The 21,716-nt window shown below is 35.8% G+C and overlaps 1 protein-coding gene across 1 annotated transcript in view; it reads left to right on the top strand.

Moving 5' to 3' along the window:
* LOC104467373 (kinesin-like protein KIF6) overlaps positions 1–21,716 on the top strand; it is a gene marked incomplete at its 5' end in the record, with an annotated part of 48,710 nt that overhangs the window by 20,429 nt on the left and 6,565 nt on the right. The window contains 3 exons of the mRNA XM_010081130.1: positions 2,625–2,734; positions 9,131–9,260; positions 18,677–18,883. Coding sequence (XP_010079432.1) covers positions 2,625–2,734; positions 9,131–9,260; positions 18,677–18,883 — 447 coding nt within the window. The remainder of the gene's footprint in view (positions 1–2,624; positions 2,735–9,130; positions 9,261–18,676; positions 18,884–21,716) is intronic.

Raw genomic sequence — 21,716 nt, 5'->3', positions numbered from 1 at the left:
AGGGAAAACATGGTGTCAATTCAGTTTTGCAGAAGGTAATAGTGACATTTAAAATACTGCAAGTACACTGTAATGTCTCAACATTGAAGAGCAATGACAGAATAAATAGAAATTATGTAAAAGCCCCAACTTTAGAAGTCTTACCTCATCTGAAATATTCCTTCTTATCTCCTTACATTAACTTTTCTAATAAGACAATGATAATTGGCAACTGAAATGCTTCAAGCAATCAAATAAGATGTCAGCAACAGAATTTCTCATTGAATAGAGAAGTTAATTTTAAGTTACTAATTCCAAATCTGAAGTCTTCTGACTGACCTGCAGTCTACAGGTTGGAAAGAAGGCTTGAGCAGCATATCCTATTTTTTGCCACATATAAGGGGACTGTGAGGAACACCAGTAACTAGCTGATGGTATTGTGATCAGCGTTCAAGGTATAAGAACTTTTTTCTGAAGGAGGTTGGGGGTATATGTGCATGTGCATTAGGTCACAACCAAAATGTTGTAGAATATTTCAATTTGGTAGCTGTATGCAATGAAATGAGTGAATAAGTGGAAGCATGTGCCAGAGTAAGCACACTGATTATTGTTCATTATGTTTACAAGAAATTTCATTTTCTTTTGGCGTTTGTAATACTGAGGTGAGTGAACACAGTCAATAATTCTGGTGCTTTTGTAACTAGAGGAAGTCAAAGTGAGAGGAAAAGAGGAGTCTGGTGTAATATATGCTTTGTCTCTTCCTTTATCCCACCAGGCCTATGATTCATTTAAGGTTAATCTTCACATGTTAACAAAGCTATTTCATTAAACAAATTTAGATAGTGTTTGCCATTAACATCAATCATGACATTGTACTTTTGTACTCTGGCATTCATGTAGTACAGGTTACTAATTCTTACTCATGAGGATTTATGTCTCAGTCACATGAATATGCTCTGGCTGAGGAAGGGTTAACGACATTCATTAATTGCCTTGGCTATTTGGAAAGTATGACTTTGGCAGGTAAATGTACACAGCATATTGCAGGTGCACAAAAGCTTGTTCTTGTGGGAATGGAAATGATAAAAAACCATTGGGATCATGTTGCCTCAGGCTTACAGCAATCACACGACCCTTGTTGCGGAAAGTGAACAGGCTGATCTTGCCATTGCCAGCAACATACACTGTCAATGCACCAACATTATTTTCTAGTGTTAATTATGTAATAAAACCAAAATAGGATTAAAAAATAACTATTTTATTTGCCACCTTCTCAACAGATACTTTTTGCAAAAATAAAAATATTTCTCTTTCCATATTCAGACTGGGTTTTGGATCAAAAGCTCTACCTAGTTATGCTCTTCTTGGTGTTTCATCTTTCCACCTGCCTTTCTTTTCCTACCTTCCCCTTGGTTCACTTCTAAAAACTGTGCTTTGGAAAGTGCTGACATAGTGGAGAAGAGTCATCTGCCTCCTAACCCCAAGCGGGATGGAACAGGAGAAAATGAATTCAGGGACACAAAATACAAGACTTTTTGAAGCTCTTATTTGCACTGAGACATTGCAATTTGAAACCAAGGAAACAAAACTTTTTACCCAAAATGATAAGCAAATCAAGCCATTTGTTTTTAATGACATCTCCTTTTAATTTATTGTTCAGAAATTCTCCTATTTCCACAGCTGCCTGTTTGAACAGTTCCTTGCTACATTTTTTCCATCCATCTGTAGTGTATCTTTTTACAATGATGTCACTTGAAATAGTGAACTGTCATTATCAATAAAAAAAAATGGGAAATAAGTCTTCAATGAAAATGGAAAGTTCATTCTGGATTATTAAAGTGCTACTGTGAGTGTGATATGAATGCTTTCACCATGGCTTCATCTGCTGAACAGAAGTGACTAATTTTCTTTTATTTTGGAAGTCATAGCCCATTATTTTGAGGTTTATATTCTTTGGATTTGGCTTTGGGGCATGAGAAAATTCTGTCTGCAAAAGCCAGTTGTGTTAAGTTACATTTTGGCAATGTATTATACAGAAAAAAATGAGGATTACAGAGAACAGCCGACATCATATACAGTGCTTACATGTTATGATAAAGAGAGTGGAAAGCAGTATGTGACTGATGTTTCTAAATGAAGTAAATATTTGATTACTTTTTTTTGTTATTGTTCTTTTTTTTTTTAAGCATATCCGTAATATGAGGGTTTACCTCTTTATAATAACATTATTTTTCTGTCGTAGAAGTGAAAAAAGGCATGTTGTATGGTTCTGTAAGCAGGCTGTCATGTTCTAAGTGTATACATACTTTTCTAGATGTAAGAAATGAATTAAAAAACCCAGACTAGACGCTGATGGGACTTGGGGGGGGATTTTTGGTTTGGGGTTTTTCTGTGTGCAAGTGTGGTTTTTGATGTTTTTATTGTTGTTTTTTCCTTCTTGACTCTTTATGCATATGGTAACAGAAAATATTAAAAGTATAGCGGATTGAAAATGTAAACCGTACCCAGGAAAAGAAAAAGAGACAGAGTGAGCAAGCAACAGAAAAGATGTAGCAATAGGTTTGTCCTCTGGTCTAGTGCTGACATCTCTTTACTGCTCTTCCTTTTTTCTGTTTGTTTGTTTGGTTGGTTTTTTTCTTATCCAGGATAGCAGTAAAGTGTATACAACTCACGTTTCCTACTTAGAAATCTACAATGAATGTGGTTATGATCTGCTGGACCCAAGACACGAGGCCTCCAGACTGGAAGATTTGCCGTGAGTAACAAAACTACAGAGAATCATCAAAAACAACAACAGAAATAAATTTTCAAATGCTCTGTTGCATTGTTTGGGGAACTTTTGAAATTGTGCTACTGACCTCAGTATTAGCTACAAATACTCTGCTTTCTCAATGTTACCAACACTGTGCAAGGGATAGGGAGAAAAACTCCCTGCTTCTACTTGGACCTTTTCCTTTGAGGATACTTATTTTTCTCTAATAAGCAATTATGAAATAAAGTAATTAAGTAACAGATAGAAGAGGCCACAAGGCACTCGAAAGGACAGTATCTTTACTTCAGAATGGATAACAGTTATAATAGTTGTAATTGATGAGACACTAGCGCCTACTAATGCTTGGAGAAGGGCAGTAAATAAAAGTGAGTAGGTCATGAACACATAAACCTGGTGAAGTTAAAGATCTTATAATTTACAGGAAATTCAAACCCTAGTTTCTAAGTTTCTTCTGCAAAAATATAGTCTATGTTATTCTTAAAATAACTCAGCAAAGAGTACATATGTATAAATAAGTTAATTGTTGAATGCTTGGATTTGCAAATGCACTGGAATATGCTGGGAACCATAAACTTTCTCACTCAACATGGTGGTGACTGAAACATGTGAACAGCAATTAAATCACTGCTGATACAAGAGCAGGACAGGTAGTGAAAACTGCCAACAGAGCAATAACCAATTCAGCAGAATTTTATATCAAAATAGCTGTTCATGTTATTAACATATTAACCCCATTTTATTTATTAAAAAAAAAAAAATCTTCCAAATTGTGTTAAAATCTGGCTTTGGTGGCATCTAGGACATATATCTACAAAAAACTTGCAAGACTGATCTCTATAAAACAAGCTGGTCTAGAGGTAAGGAAGGCAGCAGACAAATTCAAAGTGTGCAACTGAGCTGTAAGTTGGTCTCATTGCTTCACTGTCTTCGTTGCTAAAACAGAACTGAATTTTATCACTTTGTAACACCTTGATGCTATAAGGATTTGCTGATGTCTTTCATGATAACGTTTAGGAACTTAATTTGATTTATTACCTGCTTCCTGTTCTATGCAGAGAAAAATTCTAAATCAGAGACCAATTTGGATAATAATTTAGTTTTTGTGCCCATTTGTATGTAACAAATAGTCTGTTACTAACACCTTTATTCAGCTCATTAAAGGTAATGTTATTAAATTATTCAAGTTTATTAAATTATTAATTTCATTTATTATTATTTCCAATATTTTGTTTGAACTCATTCCACTTATTCATTTTATTAAATTGAATTTATTCAATTGAACTAAATTGAATTTGATTAATTTAATTGCAGCCTTATTTGAAACAATTATTTGGTGGTCATATGCCCCGGAAAAGATGTCACTTTTTAAAACTGAGTTCTGAATGTTTACTAATAATCATGAATTTAAAATTGGTTTATGCATGGTGATTAAATTAAGCTAAAGAATAACTCCTTGTTTTGTATTAGTCTATTTTTACAAAGTGAAAGTTGACAAATAGTTTGGTTGAGAATTAGGGATAAAGCACAGTGGAGTAATCATAATTACCTGTAAGCTTATGTAGTGTATACTATTGCAGGAGGGGTTTTTGTGAGATAATAAATTTTTCTCTGCAGAGTAGCTAATCTTAACTGCTCAATGGTTTGACTACACATGGTCATTATTGTTTCCAGTACATGATTTGTCAAAAAAATATGTACTGTACACTAAAACTATACCTTCACCACTCATATTTAGCACTGTATGAAAGTATCTAATTAATAAAATATTTTTGTTTATATTTTAAGATAATAATGTAGGGATTCAAAATTTAAAAATATATAGTGACATTCTGAGCTGAAAAGGGAGTACAAATTGCAGGACAGGGTGGTTGCACAATTAACTCTATTTTAGTTGCTTGGTTAATTTTTGTAAATGACAAAGTAGTAGTTGCACATAAAGTAAGTAGTACTCACATTAGTCAAAATATATCAGGTGTTTATTACCTAATATGTATTTCATTTTTTGGAGAATTTTATGTGCTTAAGAGCTTTTAAGATTTTAGTGGTAGTAAGCAAAGTACAGAATAATCTAACTTCCTCAAGTTTCCTTGAAAGCATGTATTTAATGACAACATTAAAAGAAAAAGGGTCATTTTATGCATAATTTCCTGTTGAACTCCACAGTGGATACTCAAAGTTGTAAGTGATGTACAAAGCCAAATGCAGGTTTTCTGTGCTTGGGTAAATACTAGCAGTCTGTGCTGATATTCTCCCAAGTCTATCAGATGGACAAGAGAATTGTTGAAGAAATGGGTCATTTTAGAAGAAGTTAAACAGAAGATTAGTTAGCCTCATAAAATAAGCAACTTGTTTTGGACCAGCGTCGTTAGCCATGTTCCTGCAAAAGAAGGGGATGCGATTTGAATCAGAGATATGTATTTCTGCCTAACAAACTCGATCTTGATGACTTTACATTAATGGAAGTTCAATGGAAGAAATCATAGAATCACAGAATGGTTTGGGTTGGAAAGGAACTTAGAGATCATCGAGTTCCAACCCCCTGCCACGGGCACGGACACCTCCCTCCCACTAGCCCAGGTTGCCCAAAGCCTCATCCAGCCTGGCCTTGAACCCCTCCAGGGATGGGCACAGGGCATTCAGGTAATCGAATTTATGAAAAAGAGCACAACAGACTTGTTGATAGTACTTGAAAAATGAGACATTAAAATTGTATTTGATGTTTAAGGCAAAGTGAATAATGAAAGTTTAAAAAAATTGCCGATTACATCTGATTACTGTGTGATTAGATTTGGAATCTCATCTCCTGAAGTCAGTGTTTTGTGTTTAGCCATCCTTTGTGTATTCTGTAGACTTAATTTCATCTTAATACTGCTTAATCATTTCAGTAGGTTCTGACAGATGAGAAGGGAAGATGCTCTCGCGAAAAAATCACTACTTTTCTGGAAATAAATTCCTGATGAATGTCTGAATGTAGTTCATATACCTGTATGTCTATGCATATGGATTCATATAAAGAATTACATAATCGTTTGTCTATGCATATGTGGAGATATGTTATATAATATTTCTATATGTATACATAAATATGTATCGTTTCTAACAGGTACATATATTTATACATCAACTAAATTTGTTTTTGAAATCCCATTGAATTTTTATTTATGGAGAAAAAAGCCTGGTTTTCATAATGTTTATTTGTAATGATATTACATGCAGCCCATAGAAGATATCATTTGATATACCTTAACCCTTCATATACAATATGCCTTAGTTTACGATTGCAATTTGTTTTGCATACCTACAGCTGACAGTGTTTTAATTCTGTGACACTGGAACTGTAACACAGCCAATGCAGATGCAAATATGTTTGAAAAATCTTCTTTACTAGAATGCAAAAATTTAATTTAATATTAACAATCTAATTCTGGCTGTAGTTGTAGAGAGTTCCATGTTTTTACAATGGAATTACAATTGTTTTCAAACATGTGAAAAGTTTAAACTATTGCTAGAAAATGTAACCAGTAGAAAACTATTTGAATTCTTACTGCCATCTCTTGTTTTCATAAAAGATTTGCAGGACTGTTCAAATTAGGAAAATTTTTCTGAAGCTCTTTGCTTTTCTGTTGTGCAAGATGCTTTCTCCTTCAGCAGGTTCTCTGTTGCACAGTGTATTTGTAATTTATATAACTCCATACACTGAATCAAAGCAATTTCATTTGGTTGAATCTAAACTGCCCACCGGCACAAGTGATTTCCAATTTTGTGTGAAGATTATTTAAAGTCCTTCTTGATAGGGAAATGTATAAGATTTAGTGAGATGTTAGCTGGGTCTCTTTAGCCTGGAAAAGAGGAGACTGAGGGGTGACCTAATCAATGTTTATAAATACGTGAAGGGTGAGTGTCAGGAGGATGGAGCCAGGCTCTTCTCTGTGACATCTAGTGACAGGACAAGGGGCAATGGATTCAAGCTGGAACATAGGAGGTTCCACTGGAATATGAGAAAAAACTTCTTCACGGTGAGGGTCACCCTGCTGCCCAGAGAGGGTGTGGAGTCTCCTTCTCTGGAGACATTCAAAGCCCGCCTGGATGCGTTCCTGTGTGATCTGATCTGGGTGTTCCTGCTCCGGCAGGGGGATTGGACTAGATGATCTTTCGAGGTCCCTTCCAATCTCTAACATTCTGTGATTCTGTGATTCTGTGGTCTTCATCGTCTGGAAATTATCTGTAACCATTGGTCAAAATGTTGCCTGGAAAGATCCTTAAAAGTTTAAATACTATGCCAGGTGTGCACAGTAAAACAACTTTGTTTTCCTAAATTGTACAAAGAGGTAGATGATGCTTACCATGTAATTTCAAAATATTAAAATTAGTCAAAGCATCATACTGTAATCAGAGCCACTCTGGGCCTTAGTGTGTGGTGTACGCACAGGTGGAATCGTGGACAGAATATAACGACAGTATCAAAACATGCAAGTGTAGAATTATGCTTTGGGGTTTATGTTCTGAATGGGGGAAGCAGAGTTTCATGGCTGCACTAGTGCTGTCTTATCCTACCGCTTGAAATTAAGGCTGTAAGTGGGAGGCAATCATACTTGTAAAAACAATTGTTCTGACTACTGAAGAAGCATCATGGGTACTTTTATGTGTATTTTTTTTCTTGAAAACAGCGAGTATATTGCAATGTGTTTAAATTATTTCTGTATATCCATTCCAATGTTTTGACCATCAGAGGGTGAACTATGTCCCTAATAGTTAAGAGCACTACTATGGAATGCCACTTGACTGCTTGATTTGACAAGCAAAGCAGAACAAAACCCAACCTGTGGCGTTTTGAAGCAGCTTGGAGTAATTAACATGCAAGAACTATCTAGAGATAAAAACTCAAGCCCCATACTCCCTCTTGTGGTTAATCTCGAAGAATATGGAAAAATACATATGTATACATGCTTACATATACACATATATGTGAATACGTATGTATATAAAGTGCTATCTATATTTACAGGAAAAAATGTTCTTTTAAAAAATTCTGAATTTTAAAAAAGTTTTAATTTGCTTCTTGTAAATTGTCTCAGAACTTACCCTTTTTCAAATTTATTATTCATTTACCCTGAAGGACATGTCATTCATTCTTAGAATTAGTGTACTTCCATTTTAACAGTCTTCGCTCTGGGAGTTTTCCAAATCCAGTGATGCAACTAGCTGGCTTCCATGTTGGATCCTATAGAATGTCCTAACTGAACAGACTCTAATGGCTACTCAGTAAAGCCAATAAAGTTTAACTCTCAGTAACCTGATCAAAAGAAAAAATTCTTATGTAAAAGAGCTATTTAAAGAAATTAAAAGGAGTTTTGGTAATATTTAGTAGCTCTCCTGGAGCTTTTACCGTTGCTACTTCCATCTAACTTCCTTTTTCTGAAGTTTAAGGATTAAAGAAGTACAATTGAGAGCATTTCTGACCTCAGTGGAGATAAATAAAATAATTCTGTTTGTTTGCATTTAATTTAAGGGATCATTTACATTTGTAGTTATTAGCATTTGAGAAGAATGAAAAGAGAAATAATCTTGACAAATGCAAAGTTATTAGAAACATGTTGGCTACAGATGTGTTGATTCTGAAATATTCCATGCCTATTTGTTCATAAAGATTATGGTATGCTATATATATCGTTTGTGCTTAGATAGCTGTGGTAATGGCAAACAAACCCCTGCTTATTTGTTTGTGATGATTCATGTAACCTCTTGCTCTTGAGATTTTGCTACATCTCATTTAAAAAAAAAAACAAAACACCAAAGCTTTCTCTAATAGTTATAGATCTTATATATTCCTTTTCTATGTGGAGGTTTATAATAAAGGAATAAAAAGGAGATGACAGAGTTAAAAAAAAATCAACATTTACTTTAATGTACATAATTTACTTTTCTGCTTTACTTTTAGTGAGGTGGGTGCTAGCCTCTTCTCTAAAGCAACAAGTGACAGGACAAGAGGAAATGGCCTCAAGTTGCACCAGGGGAGGTTTAGGCTGGAGATTAGAAAAAATTTCTTCAGTGAAAGAGTGAAGAGGCATTGCAACAGGCTGCCCAGGGCAGTGGTGGAGTCACCATCCCTGGAGGGGGTCAAGAAACGTGTAGATGTGGTGCTGGGGGACATGGGTTAGTGGGTTGGGTGGGGTTGGTTTGATGGTTGGACTTGATGATCCTTGAGGTCTTTTCCAACCTTGATGATTCTATGATTCTATGATTCATATTTTTAGTTCTTTTATTATGATTGGATTGGGGTTTTAGAAGTCAACTTTCAAATGAAATGAAAGTATGGAATAAAGGTCACCTTACAACAATTCTAGTTTTCATTGGGTTCTTTTGTTTTCTTCCATGTAGAAAAGTGACAATAATGGAAGACCCTGATCAGAACATTCATCTCAAAAATTTGTCTCTTCAGCAAGCAACCAATGAAGAGGAAGCCTTAAACCTGCTCTTCTTGGGAGACACCAACAGAATGATTGCTGAGGTGAGAATTGCTGCTACAAATCTCACTTAACACCACCAGAGTTAAAATGGTCATAAACGTCTCCACATAAGAGAGGGGAGCAGTCCCCTCTTTTTTCTCCTTATTGCATAAGCATGTGGTGTAATGTGTAAAAAACCAAACGGTAGTGCGAAGCACATTCAAAATAAATATTTGCCAATATGCAAAGACAAGGGTGTTTTAACTGATTCTGGAAAATTCTAGTGGAATGTTTCCATATCCAAAATCCGTAGGGTTTTTTTTCCTTATTGTCATACTTGGAAGTGGAATGTAAGTAGAAAAAGTGTGTTGTATAATGAGAGTACTGTCAATATGCCTTTACTACAACACAGCTATTTCTGGTTTAGAAATTGGTGGGTTTTCTTCCTCTGTCTGACCGAAAAGATATATGATAAATCAATGACAAGAAGGACATTTGAATTCTATGAAATAGTCAAGCAGCTCTCTGTTTCTGCTGGCTGGCCATGTACACCTGGGCACAGGGGAAGAAACTTTAGATTACAAAATGTAAATAGGCAAAAAACCTCATTTGTTCTTTCTTTCTCAAGGGGGACTATTTCAACAGTGACATTTTGAGAGGCAGAAAGACGTTAAGGCAAGAGATAATGAAGCTGTGCTTATGGGCTTTTAGTAAATATGAGTATTGAGGCAAGGAATGATTTGATGATATTGAAAAGGAAAAATTTATACAATTTAGAGGAGAGGGACTTGAAAAAGTGTAATAGAGGAGACAAAAATATGACCCGGAGTTCAAAAGCCTGAAAACCTATCATAATAGTTGGTAATGAAAACAGAAAAAGAAAGTTCTTTTCATGGAGAAAGACCTTCAAGAAATCTCTGATCAGTTTAGATGAGCTGTGTATGAAAATGAGACAGAATATTTAAATAATGGTGTGCTGCTGGCTGACAGGGTTGTAAATCTGCAATCGTAAAGGGTGTTTATGTTACGTATTGGGAAAATATTGCCTAATGAGAAAATATAACCCAAACATTGAAGGTTAGGAACTAGCAGACTAATGAAGAAAGTAAGTCATTAAAGGTCAAGATGAGTTAATGCTCAGTAAGACTAAAAAAATATTCTTGATGGGTCAGACCAAAGATATGTTTGCTCCAGTTTCCTGTTTTGAACAAGGGCCAATAACAAATATATAGAGAAGAGTAAAAGATAAACCAAGTAAATAATGATACTTCTTAAAAAAAAAAAGCTTCTAATCTTCATTAGTTTTTGTTCCAGACTATTTATAGCTAATACCTTTTGTTGTATTTTTTCTCTACATGAATTTGCTCAGATGCTTTTTTTAGCCTCCACAAATTTTTATCATTAAATCTTGTGTGACACAAAGGTCCATGACTTAACTGCATCCTGTGAAGAAAAATCTCCTTTCGCTTATTTTTTCTTCTACAACTTTGTGGTTTTATTTGGGGCATGCTAGTACTTGCTAGAAAACATAAGAATAGACATGAGAATGTGTGGGACCCCGATAGCAGAGAATTTACTAATCTGAGTGGCTTGGGTTAGCAAATGCTATGCTATTGTCACTTTTTTTGCTGCTTTTGTCACAGCAAGAGTTTTTTGTTATATAAACACTATAAAGTTATTGTTTCATTGGTCTTTAATGAAGACTACTTAAAAGAAAAAAAATGCAAAGAATACTTGCTTGGAATAACTACCACCCATTGCAGCAATGTTTACTTTGCTGACTCTGAATGCTAATATGATTCCAAAAACTTCAAAGAAAATGGATTTCATTGCAGAAGTTTTGTTATCTCACACATTGTTCCTTTGCAATTGCACCGGGTACGTTGCAGTACCTTGCTGAGTGCTGCTTCCTCCTAGGCGTTACAGGATTTATCACCCATGATCATTTGGCGTTTTTGGCTTTAGGTGACTGTGGTACTTTTTATGATGACTCATGAGAATGAGAAAATCATGTTTGCAGAAATGAGGGATTAATGTAGAGGTCTAGGGAAGAGGACTTATGACATCAGCCATAACTTCTCCAGAGATTGATATTTTTAAGCCTTAATTGAATTAAGATAACACTTCCTGACCTCAAAAAGGATTAGAGCCCTATTTAAGTAAACTTTAAAGAAAAAGACACAAGATGAAAAAGACACAAGATGAATAAACCTAAAGAAAAAAGAAAGTAAAAGAAACGCTTGATTTGTTTTTGTTAATGATGAGGAGTTTGGCTATGGTAAAACTTTAGATGGACTTGTCCTGGATCCCATCTGAAATCTGTGGCCTCTAAAGTTGCATTCTAATGCTCTACCCCTGAGATAACCCCTCTTTGAGGAGTTGCAGGACCATTTCGAAAATAAGAGTGACAATGTAAGCCTGTGCTAGTGGAGTCCAACCTGGGATTTGAGGGCTGCATTCTGCCCTAACACTAACTTTGCTAAAAAGAAAGTGATCATAATATTAAAAGTATTCTATACCCCACATTCATTTGTTCGTTAAATGCCAGAACATCAGGGAACTTTTATAACCCAATACTTCTTTCCCACACAGAACCATGTAGCTCATAAGAAGGAAAAAAGAGGAAGCTAATCTAATTTGTGCAGGATTGGTTCATAGGTCAGTATAGAACCATCCTTTGCTCTAGTTTTGACATGTTCTACAAGTTGTGGAAATTATAAGATGGGAGACATCTGTGCACAAACCCTTCATAATGTAAAAAAAACAAATAGGAAGTTTTTGTCTCTTATATTTTGACAGGGAGATGTAGGTGGAGAACAAACCCAAAACCTGTTTCTTCTATTGGCAGCTCTTCCAGCTGTAAGGGCGATATTTTTGTTTGTTTGTTTTTCCCATAAAACACAGTTATTTGTGACATTTGAGTGCATAAGAATCTCAGCAACAGGTCATAAAAAAATCTGAATTTCTTTTTATGTTTTAATTTTTTAAGCCAAATTTATGATTTGGGCATCTCAAATACGTGCAAAGGATTCCAAAATCCTGTGTGCACACATGATACAAGTGGTAGCAGCAGCATCTTAAAAAGCTCACAGACAGAAATCAGTGTTTGGCCATTTAGGCAGTGTTCAGTTTTATTTTGGTAGATAGACTATTAATATGTCTTCAGCTGAAGTGGTCTTTTCTAAATTCTTGTGATGGGAATCCCTTGTGATCACTGTCCTTTGAAATAATACGCCTGAACCTCTGAGATCTGGAGAATTCTTTGTATTTTTTTAGCATTTCTCTTAGAACAGCAGCTTAAGGCAGACCCAGTAGGCTCCCAAGGGCATGCATGAATTTCAAAACTGTAAAATCTTTATGTGAGATTGATATGTCTGAACACTGCACTTGAATGTACAGTTAGCATTTGTTTTTCCTCTAACAAAAGATTACTTCATTTTAATGAGGAAGGAAGTGTTTTAGTACATGGTTTTATACCTATAATACTCCATTGTTTAAATTTTGGAAGACAGTGCATACTACACAGTATTTGTTCCATCATTTACAATGTTTGAAGTACACATGAGGCAAGCAGTAAGCTTTTGGCAATGCTTGAATATACTATTTCAAGAAAGAATTAAACTTTTAAACATTTAAAGGTTGTTGTGGGGACTGACTTGTGACCTCTGAATTGGACTCATTCCCTTTGCATTTATTTTTATTGTCCATTAGTATGCTCTTGAATAGACTTAGCCACTGGTAGTGTTCGAGTGCATTTTTTTCTGGGATGAAATATGAAAAATAGGATTTGAATGTGTGAACATAATGAGATTAAATTACATTTTTGCCAAGAAAGCATGTTACCCATGTTAGAGCTGCAGTCCAGAATGAATTACAACTTTCTCCTTTCCTAGGTTCCTCATTGATGTCGATTGTTAATTTGTTTCCACTCTGACAAACCTGTTCTATAGTATCATTAGAACCAAATGGCAACATCATTTCAGCACAGGTGCTTTCCTTTCCGTGTGTGGTAAGACATTCCCTGGTCATGCGTTCGACTTTGAATAGTCCTTAAAGTGCTTTGGGATTTATGTGGATAAAAAGCACTGTAAAATGCAAAGTGTAATCATATCCTCACCAGGGAACGTGAATTACTTTCAGAGTTACTGCAGTTCCCAGAAATTGTACCTATAGTCAATATGGAAAGGTCAAGTATTGCTTTTAGAAATCAGGGAGGTGTCACTTTGCACCTATTCTGATCCTTATATTTTCATAACAATAAATTTGCAATTTCAACTGTGTCATAGAATCAGAGAATCATGAAGGTTGGAAAAGACCTCAAGGATCATCAAGTCCAACCATCAACCCAACCCCACCCAACCCACTAACCCATGTCCCCAAGCACCACATCCACACGTTTCTTGAACCCCTCCAGGGGTGGTGTCAAGTGTACCTAAGTACACCTGAAGAGCCCCTTCGCTTGCACCAGATTAATCAGAAAGGGAACTAAAGATATATGAAGGGCTCACACATCCACCAGATATAAAGGCAGGAACCTCCTTACTCTTCAACTTACAAACCCCTCAATGTAACGTGGTTCTGTTGGGTCTGGTGGAGTTTGTCTGAATTAGACAGATATATCCACTGGTTTGCAACAAAGAATCTCTGCGCCTTCAGCCTTGCAGAGACTTATGTTCTGTGCTATAAACCAACGAAGGGAAAACACCAGAGAATTCTAAGGATGAGTTTCAACCAGAGAAAGAAACTGTTGTATTGCGTTCTTATCATTCTTGTGGGAGAAAATGGCTCTTTTCCTACCATCTGAACTGTGAAATGACTGAAACCATCAGAACTTCTTCCTACAGGAATCCATCTTATTGTAGCTTGAGACTGGAGAAATCAATTTGGTATCAGCCTTGGATGCTATCAGTGCTTTTCTCTTTTCCCTTGCTCTTTTTGCAAAAAAAGTTTAAAAGTGAAAAAAAATGAAAAAGAAATCCTCCTTAAAACAAAATTTTGTACCTTTTCACTGAGATATTATCTCAAAAAAAAATTTAAAAAAAGGGAGCATTCAGAATCAGCCTTTCTTCATTTCTGCCTTGGCTAGTGACTGATTCACTCACACAGGAAAATCATGTTCTTCGGATGTATAAATATTTGGATTCAAAGAAGAAAAGATTCCACTGGACCTGTATAAACTGCCAAGGGGAGATGGTTTGCACTATGGGCTGAACGACTGCATTTATCACCTGTGAAATCTTTTTATCCCAGCTGTCCTGAACTCTGTTCTGTGTTTTCTCTTGAGTGTATTTGGCAGCCATAATCAACACATTATTCTTCCAGATAGTAGCAGCTTCCATTAGTCTAATCATGATTTTCAAACAGCTTTTCATAGGTTTTCTCCTTCTTAGGTCCTCGATTATTAAGAACTCTAGACCAGTAGCATCCTACTTCTGGCTCTACTTAGTGAAAACAACATTTATAATAACAGCTGCAACAAAGAAAGGATTTGGGAAATACATGAATTCTTGTCTAGGGAGGAACTCCTGCAGTTTTTTGTTGATTTAAGATAGATAACAATTAGATTAAGATGGATAACTTAGGCTCCAGTAAGTTTCTGGACCTTTCATGACCTTGTATTCCTTCGCAGAAACAACTGACTCAGATGCTTCTTGCAATATGTCTGTGCTACAAGTTCTCATGTAGGCAGAAACCACCTTCCTGCAACTGTTGTGTGCAGAGATGTAATGGTTTAAGTCACAAAGCTTCTATACAGTTTATTTAATTTCAGCAAACACAGGTATATCCTGGTTCTGGAGAAAAAGAAGACGGGGTTGTATGGCTTGAAATCTCTCTTGTATGTATTTTGCAAGATGAAGCAAAACACTGGTGCTTTACCAAATCATCATCTTGAAAGCAATGTTATTGCATTCCTCTTTCACCATGCCCCAAATGGGCAGCAACAGATGACCTGGCATTCATTCCTTTGTAGTGTTCATGTGATATCACCAAGCATCTGAAGTCTGCCTATGTGGTTTATGATGTCACAGAATTCCTGGAAAAAATAATTTCTTTGTAAGTAACTGCAGCTCATCAGTTGTTCTATATATAACTCTCACAATAGCAACCATCTGCTGAGAGCCAGGCTGCTCCCCTCTTTCTTTTTTTTTCCTTCATCACATCAAATTAGCTTGAGGATGATTTCATATACATATGGTTTGAATACTGCTAACAAAGCCAGAATGAACTCTGAAAGCCACTGCAGGAACCTTTTAGTAGGCTCTGAGACACTATCCAGAAAATTTGGTTTGCTTGTTTGTTTTCAGTTTTCAAACTTTCTGACCAGCTGAGTGGTGATGCTCAGAGGTTGCATATGTGAGATACCCAAAAAGTGAACAAACAAGCAGAAAGGTTTGGTTTTGATCTGAAGATGCTGACAAATTGTCATTTCTGTTGCTGTGTGCTGTGCATCTACTTGTGTGGTAAAAGTAGCAAAGTGTTGGGGATTGTGACTGCAATTAACATTTCACAATCAGATCCCATTTAACAGTTTAAAGTTTTACTGCTTTGTGCTTCCTGCAAGAGTTCTACTAGAGCTTTCTGTATATGGGAGCTGCAAAGTGGAGCTACAGAATCATATTGTGAAAAGGAGAATTGCTGTATTGATTTAAGCGTGGCTCTACTCTGAAGAAGGACTTTATAAAAATAGTGGTTTGGGATTCTAGACAATGACTTCCAAATCAGCTTCACTCATTTTATATGGAAAAAAAGAAGTGGAGAGAAAAGCAACGGAATTTTTAATGACCAGTCCAGCCGAATCTGATTGGAGCATGCAAAACCAGATTGTGGCTAGTGTGTTGTTCTAGACAATAAAGACCTAATGGACCAAATATTGCCCTGAGATTTTGGAACTCAGAGTCCTGAAATTATGTTCTTTTATGCTTTAAATTTTTTTGTCTCTGTTGGAGTTTAACAGGTGTGACTGAAAGCACATTTTGAAATACATGAGGTTTTGCTGCGTAGTGAAATTTAAGATTGCTTAAGAATGCTTACTCTGAACTCTGATGTTTCCTCCTTCTTCTTTCATAGCCGCCTTCACTTGGTGCTTCCACAGCTAGACTTGTACTGATATTCTATCTGTCTGAGACTTGTCTGCAGTATAGTGTGACCGATGCCATGACTGTAGTGCAAATTCACAGAATCACAGAAGGGTTTGGGTTGGAAGGGACCTTAAAGATCATCCAGTTCCACTCCCCTGCCATGGGCAGGGATGTCCTCAAATATCAATTCTGTTGAGGAGAATGTCCTTAAATGCTAATTCTGCTGTGGGTTTTGAGCTGGGAAAATAAAATATCCAGTCCTGCTTTACAGTGCTGCAAGTAGTAAAATCATAGCTCTCCTAGTAAAATAAGTGAAGCTGGCTCTGATTATTCGTGAAATCAGAATTGCTGAACAAAGTACATTTTAACAACATATAACTTTTTCTCAGTGTAATTGCATTTTAAATATGTTTGGGAGTATTTTATTGCTCGACACCTTTCCCTGAGCCTGTCTATTTTCATTCCCATGCTACAGCTCACAGCCCCTTCATTTGTTCAGCTTCGCCCCTGAAGAGAGCCTAGCGTGGGACTGCACTCTGCTCTTTTCACAGGATTGTGAAATGATCCTTAGAAAGCAGGCAGTGAAGCAGAGTCACTGGCTTGCATGTATTCTTCCAAAATTCCTCATCTGTATAAACTAATGATCAACACTCTTCTCCCTCTCTCTCTGAGCTTGGCTTGATTAGGTAAAGCAGCCCAAAATAAAATAGTACTAAGGTTGTAATTTCATTCCAGATTTTTCACCAAGAACTACAAGCGTACACTCTTCCTGCACACCACCTACTTGTTCCCATGCTGTCTGCTGCCATTTTCAATTATTCTAGCAGAGCTGCTTTCTACAGCTGGGCTGTAACTGAATTGGGAAACTGATCCAGGTTAAATATCTATGGTTTGCAGTCTTTTTTTTTTTTTTTTTCTTTGAGCTGAATCAGTTCCCAAACACAGTTCAGTTGTGCTGGCACTATTAAGGCTGTAAAAAAAATATTGGGAAATTGAAGGGGCGACAATTCAACCAAGAGGTATAGCTGTTCATATAATTCCTGGAAAAGGAATATTCAGCTTGCAGTCTTGCTGTTAAGAGCTGTCCTTTCTGGATTAACAAGACACCAGCTTCAACACCTGCAATGGGCAGGCTATTTTAACATCTAGAATGTTTCATAACAAAGCAGACTATAGGAAAAAAAAAAAGGCAGTATGGTGGTATATGTAGTCTGCATCACAGGGTATGCCTAGGAAAATAATTACTGTAGAATAACAGAGGAATAAAGTATAGACAAGAGATTAATGTATACAATTTAACCAGGATTTTTTGATCGTCTTTTTAAGCAGCTATAAATAAGTAGAGATTTAGTTGCTAACTCAATCTTTATTTATTTATTTATTTCATTAGCCTGTTTTTCTGCAATTCAAGTATTTGTGCCCTGATAACAAGGTGGTCATACTTGTTATAGTTTATAAACAAAAATACAAGTTGTATGGCAAACCTATAATCTCCATATAGATTCTAAAGCTTTAGCTACTTATAAAATGAAGACAATAAGGAATTCTTTTAATTTTAAGTTTCCAACAACATATATATAACTAAATGAAAGAGGCTTTAGATGCTTAAAGATTTTTTTTTAATATGTTGTTTAAGAAGAGAAAGGTGAATGTGTGATGGTGTGTGGGCATTTGAAATCTAAAATTAAATATCTGATAGGTGTTTAAAGTTTTCTATTCTGCATTTCAAATGTATTGGGAACACCGCCGAAGTCCTACTAAAGCTGAACATCTCTAAATATTGACCAAGGATTTCCATTTGTCTGCTCAAGGAAGTATGGCAGTAACTATTCCAAAAAAATGTATTTAAAGCCAAACCTTTTCTGAAAGCTCTTGTCATGGCACATAAAATTCTTGTACTGATTTGCCCAGTTAAATTTTTTCATAAAAGTAACAAGAACATGAAAGTCTAAAGCCTTATAGAAAATCCTAGTCCTACTTACACTGGTAGGTAGCTATCTAGCCAAAAAAAATTAAGAATGGTCTTAACAATGGGGAAATTGATAACCTCTTGGAAATCAGGGATTAGTAACTTTCCCTCCCATCAGGGTGCCCTTTTCTAGTCTTCCTCAGTATTCTTCAGCGTAGTAAGGCCAGCTGCTTTGCTAATGTCCTCACTGTTAGAGTATCTTGGAACAAGCGTAGCTGCTTGACTACTTGCAGTACAATTTGTTATCCAAGTGTTTGGCCAGGTTGTGAGTGCCAGGTAAACCCTCTTGGAGCGTTCTTGTATATTTATTACAGGTGCAATAGCTAAAAAATGGGACAGGTGATTTCGGTTGCCAGATTATTGAGCTATAAAAAAGCAAAATTTATTTATTAAATTAACATTGAGGACTCTTCTTTCCTTTTCATTGTAGACACCAATGAATCAAGCCTCAAGCCGATCCCACTGCATTTTCACTATTCACATCTCCAGCAAGGAACCTGGATCTGCAACTATCCGACGCTCCAAGCTACACTTAGTAGACCTTGCTGGATCTGAGCGCGTTGCAAAGACTGGAGTTGGAGGTCACTTGTTGACAGAAGCCAAATATATCAACCTGTCGTTACATTATTTGGAACAGGTAAAACTGGAATACAGTGAAACATTTCTCCCTCTATGACATTCCTGTTTAGTAATGTGCAATGTTTTGGAAATGTTGATTCCAATATTCAGTTAGTCTTAGGGTATTTATTGCAGTTTTTAAAAGTGTTTGAGTAAATAGCTCTTTGTTTGAAATAACTTACTTTAATTTAGGAAAAGCTTAACAAGTAAGGTTATAGTAGATATACAGGGTAGTATTTAGAAAATAGTTTTTTTGTTTTATTTGGAACCCTAAAGATATTTACAAGATTGCAGATGTATTTCTTCTAAAAATGTTCTCTGTGATTTTTCTCCACCTTCCACAGCTGGGATCAGGATGTGTCACTCACGAATCATTGAACTAAAGTGATTGGGTTTTATTTGGTTCAAGCATTGTAATATGGTAAAATATTACGGTTTTCTCTTGTATGTTGTTTTATTCCTCTACCAATGTGAATCTTTGGTCTCTTTGAGAGAGGAGTTAGCTTTGTTAATGTATTTATGGAGTAACTACTGTCATTGGTGTTATACCAATAGGTCTCATAGTTGCAACTATATTGCAATAATAATAATTTCCACAAATCTTTATCATTCAGCTGTTGCTGAAAAAGGTTTAGCCTGTTGATTTAAGGTGTACTAAAATCTCTCTCCTCTTTTCACTGTTGCTTTTTATTTTTCCATTTTGGAAAAGGCGAATATTGAGAAAGGAGACTAATCCTGACTAATCTTACTATATTTCTTTTTAAAAAGAAACTGAGTCAAGATAGCGGTGGTGAATGGAGACTTTGAAGATGAAGCATTCCAGTGGAAAGATTTGGTTAACAGATGATGATGATGATGATGATGATGATATCATCATCATCAACAAAAGCAACTATTATTATTATTATTATTATTATTGTTATTGTTGATTTTTTTATTATTTTTCCTCCACTGATTGGATATAATAATTTTCCCTTCACAATCAGAAAAATTAGATGTTGTTAGGAGCCTTGTAATTTTTGTGAATGTGGTAAGTGTGATAGTGAAGGGCGTTCACACTCACTAATATCTTATTTTCTAGTATCTCTTCGTTTCTTTCCACCAGGTTTATAGGCATTGCCTGTATTCCATAGCATTCCTTCCTTTCAGGTATTTCTTTTCAGCTGAGTATTTCTGGCATTGCTAAAAGCCATTTTTGCTTATTTATAAAAACCTAGTGCGTATTACATCTACGTCTCCCTGATCTGCCATGATGTTTTGTATTCTAATGCTGTCAAACACCAAGCAAGGCTAAGAAACACTCAGCAATCAATGAAATCTATTTGGTGGACTCCGTGCTATTAAGTTCCAACCATTGAAGGTTTTCACGTGTGGATTTCAGACCTCACACCTGTAAGAGAAGTGAAGTTCTTTCTAAGACTGAATACATAATATTGTTTCCACAGTACATTAAACAGTGTTGCTTTTGCCAGAAATTTGTTATTTTTTGGAATTCTGCTGGAGAATACGGTATTTTTTCCTAAGGCTTCTTTACAAATTTTTATATACGATAGTAGCAAGTCTGTGAGGCTGTCATTTAGCGGGAGAAATAAGGGGGGCAGGGGAGAAGAAAAAAGTGCTTTACTCTAAAATTCAGATTTGTCCCTTTTAATTTACACTCTGGTATGTGTGTTATTTAGCAAAAATCGCAGCTGAGGAGCAGCATTGAAACATAAAATTTTGTGGTTGTCTATATGTGAAAATTCCTTAAAATTGCAATTAAGAATTGCAATTGTTCCACTTACTGGGAAGAATATTTTTCATTTTTGTGTTCTGTGTTTTACTGTTAACAAGAACAAATCTCTTAGATTTCATTTAATCTGTGCTTGGAGAGATTTCATATGTCAAAAGAAGAAGCTTAAGGCACAGCAGGTGGCAGTCAGTCATTTACTATTACACTGAATTTTTTTCGTACCCCCCATTTGTTTAAATTTTACCTTGAAGAAAAATGTCTGTATTACAGTTGTACTCATGGGAAGTGATAAGGGTAAGTGATTCTAAAATCTAAAACCTCTTCAGAATCATACAAATTGTACTTGGGATCCTTCTTATTTACTGTATAATTTTTATGTTTTATAATGCAACATTGCATGAGCTTCTGTGAGATTGAATTTAATAATTTATATAGTGTGTTTTGAGATTCTTAGGTGTGAAGTGCTACAGAAGAGTAAAATATTAGTATTTTGTCATGCAACTTTTAACTCCTATTTTAGAATGAATACAGTTGGAGATAAGCACATTGGGTTTCGTCGGCGATTGTGTATCGTTAATAACAATGTTTTCTAGTACTGAATAAAAGACCACTGAAGACAGTAAAAAATATCTTTTTGTTTTCTGGGAATTGGGCCATTCAATCCTGACCCGGCACTAATATTAAGGTACAAGAATTCCTTAAAATCAGCTTATTTACTTGCTCAACTATTTAGCTGTCTACTGGTGTTTTAGTGGTGAGTTATGTCGTTTCAAAACACCTTGCAGAATAGAATAGTCATGCAAAATGACTTGCGTCAAGTCGACAATGGGAACACTTCAGATCATATCGTAATGGAACTTTCTGCCTTAAATTATGTTGATTTAAATCAGCGTATTACAGTTCTGCTTCAGTAATACTATCGAGGCCTTTTAAGCCTAGACCTACCAGTAGTTGAAAAAAGAAACAGTCCCCAAGCCTTTTTTTATATCAAAAGGTTAATAACACCTTCTTTTTGACCATGTAAAAATGAGACAATTTTCTGGTTCTTACGTTTGCTTGGCTGTTAGAAGAACCAGGTTCCGATCCTGTACAGGTGGTCTCTGACCCTTTGTGAAAGAGT

The sequence above is a fragment of the Pterocles gutturalis genome, unplaced genomic scaffold, assembly GCF_000699245.1.
Source record: "Pterocles gutturalis isolate BGI_N339 unplaced genomic scaffold, ASM69924v1 scaffold7739, whole genome shotgun sequence".
NCBI classification, from domain to species: domain Eukaryota; kingdom Metazoa; phylum Chordata; class Aves; order Pterocliformes; family Pteroclidae; genus Pterocles; species Pterocles gutturalis.
Note: the sequence above shows the minus strand (reverse complement) of the source record. Positions and strands in the feature narration are given on the sequence as shown.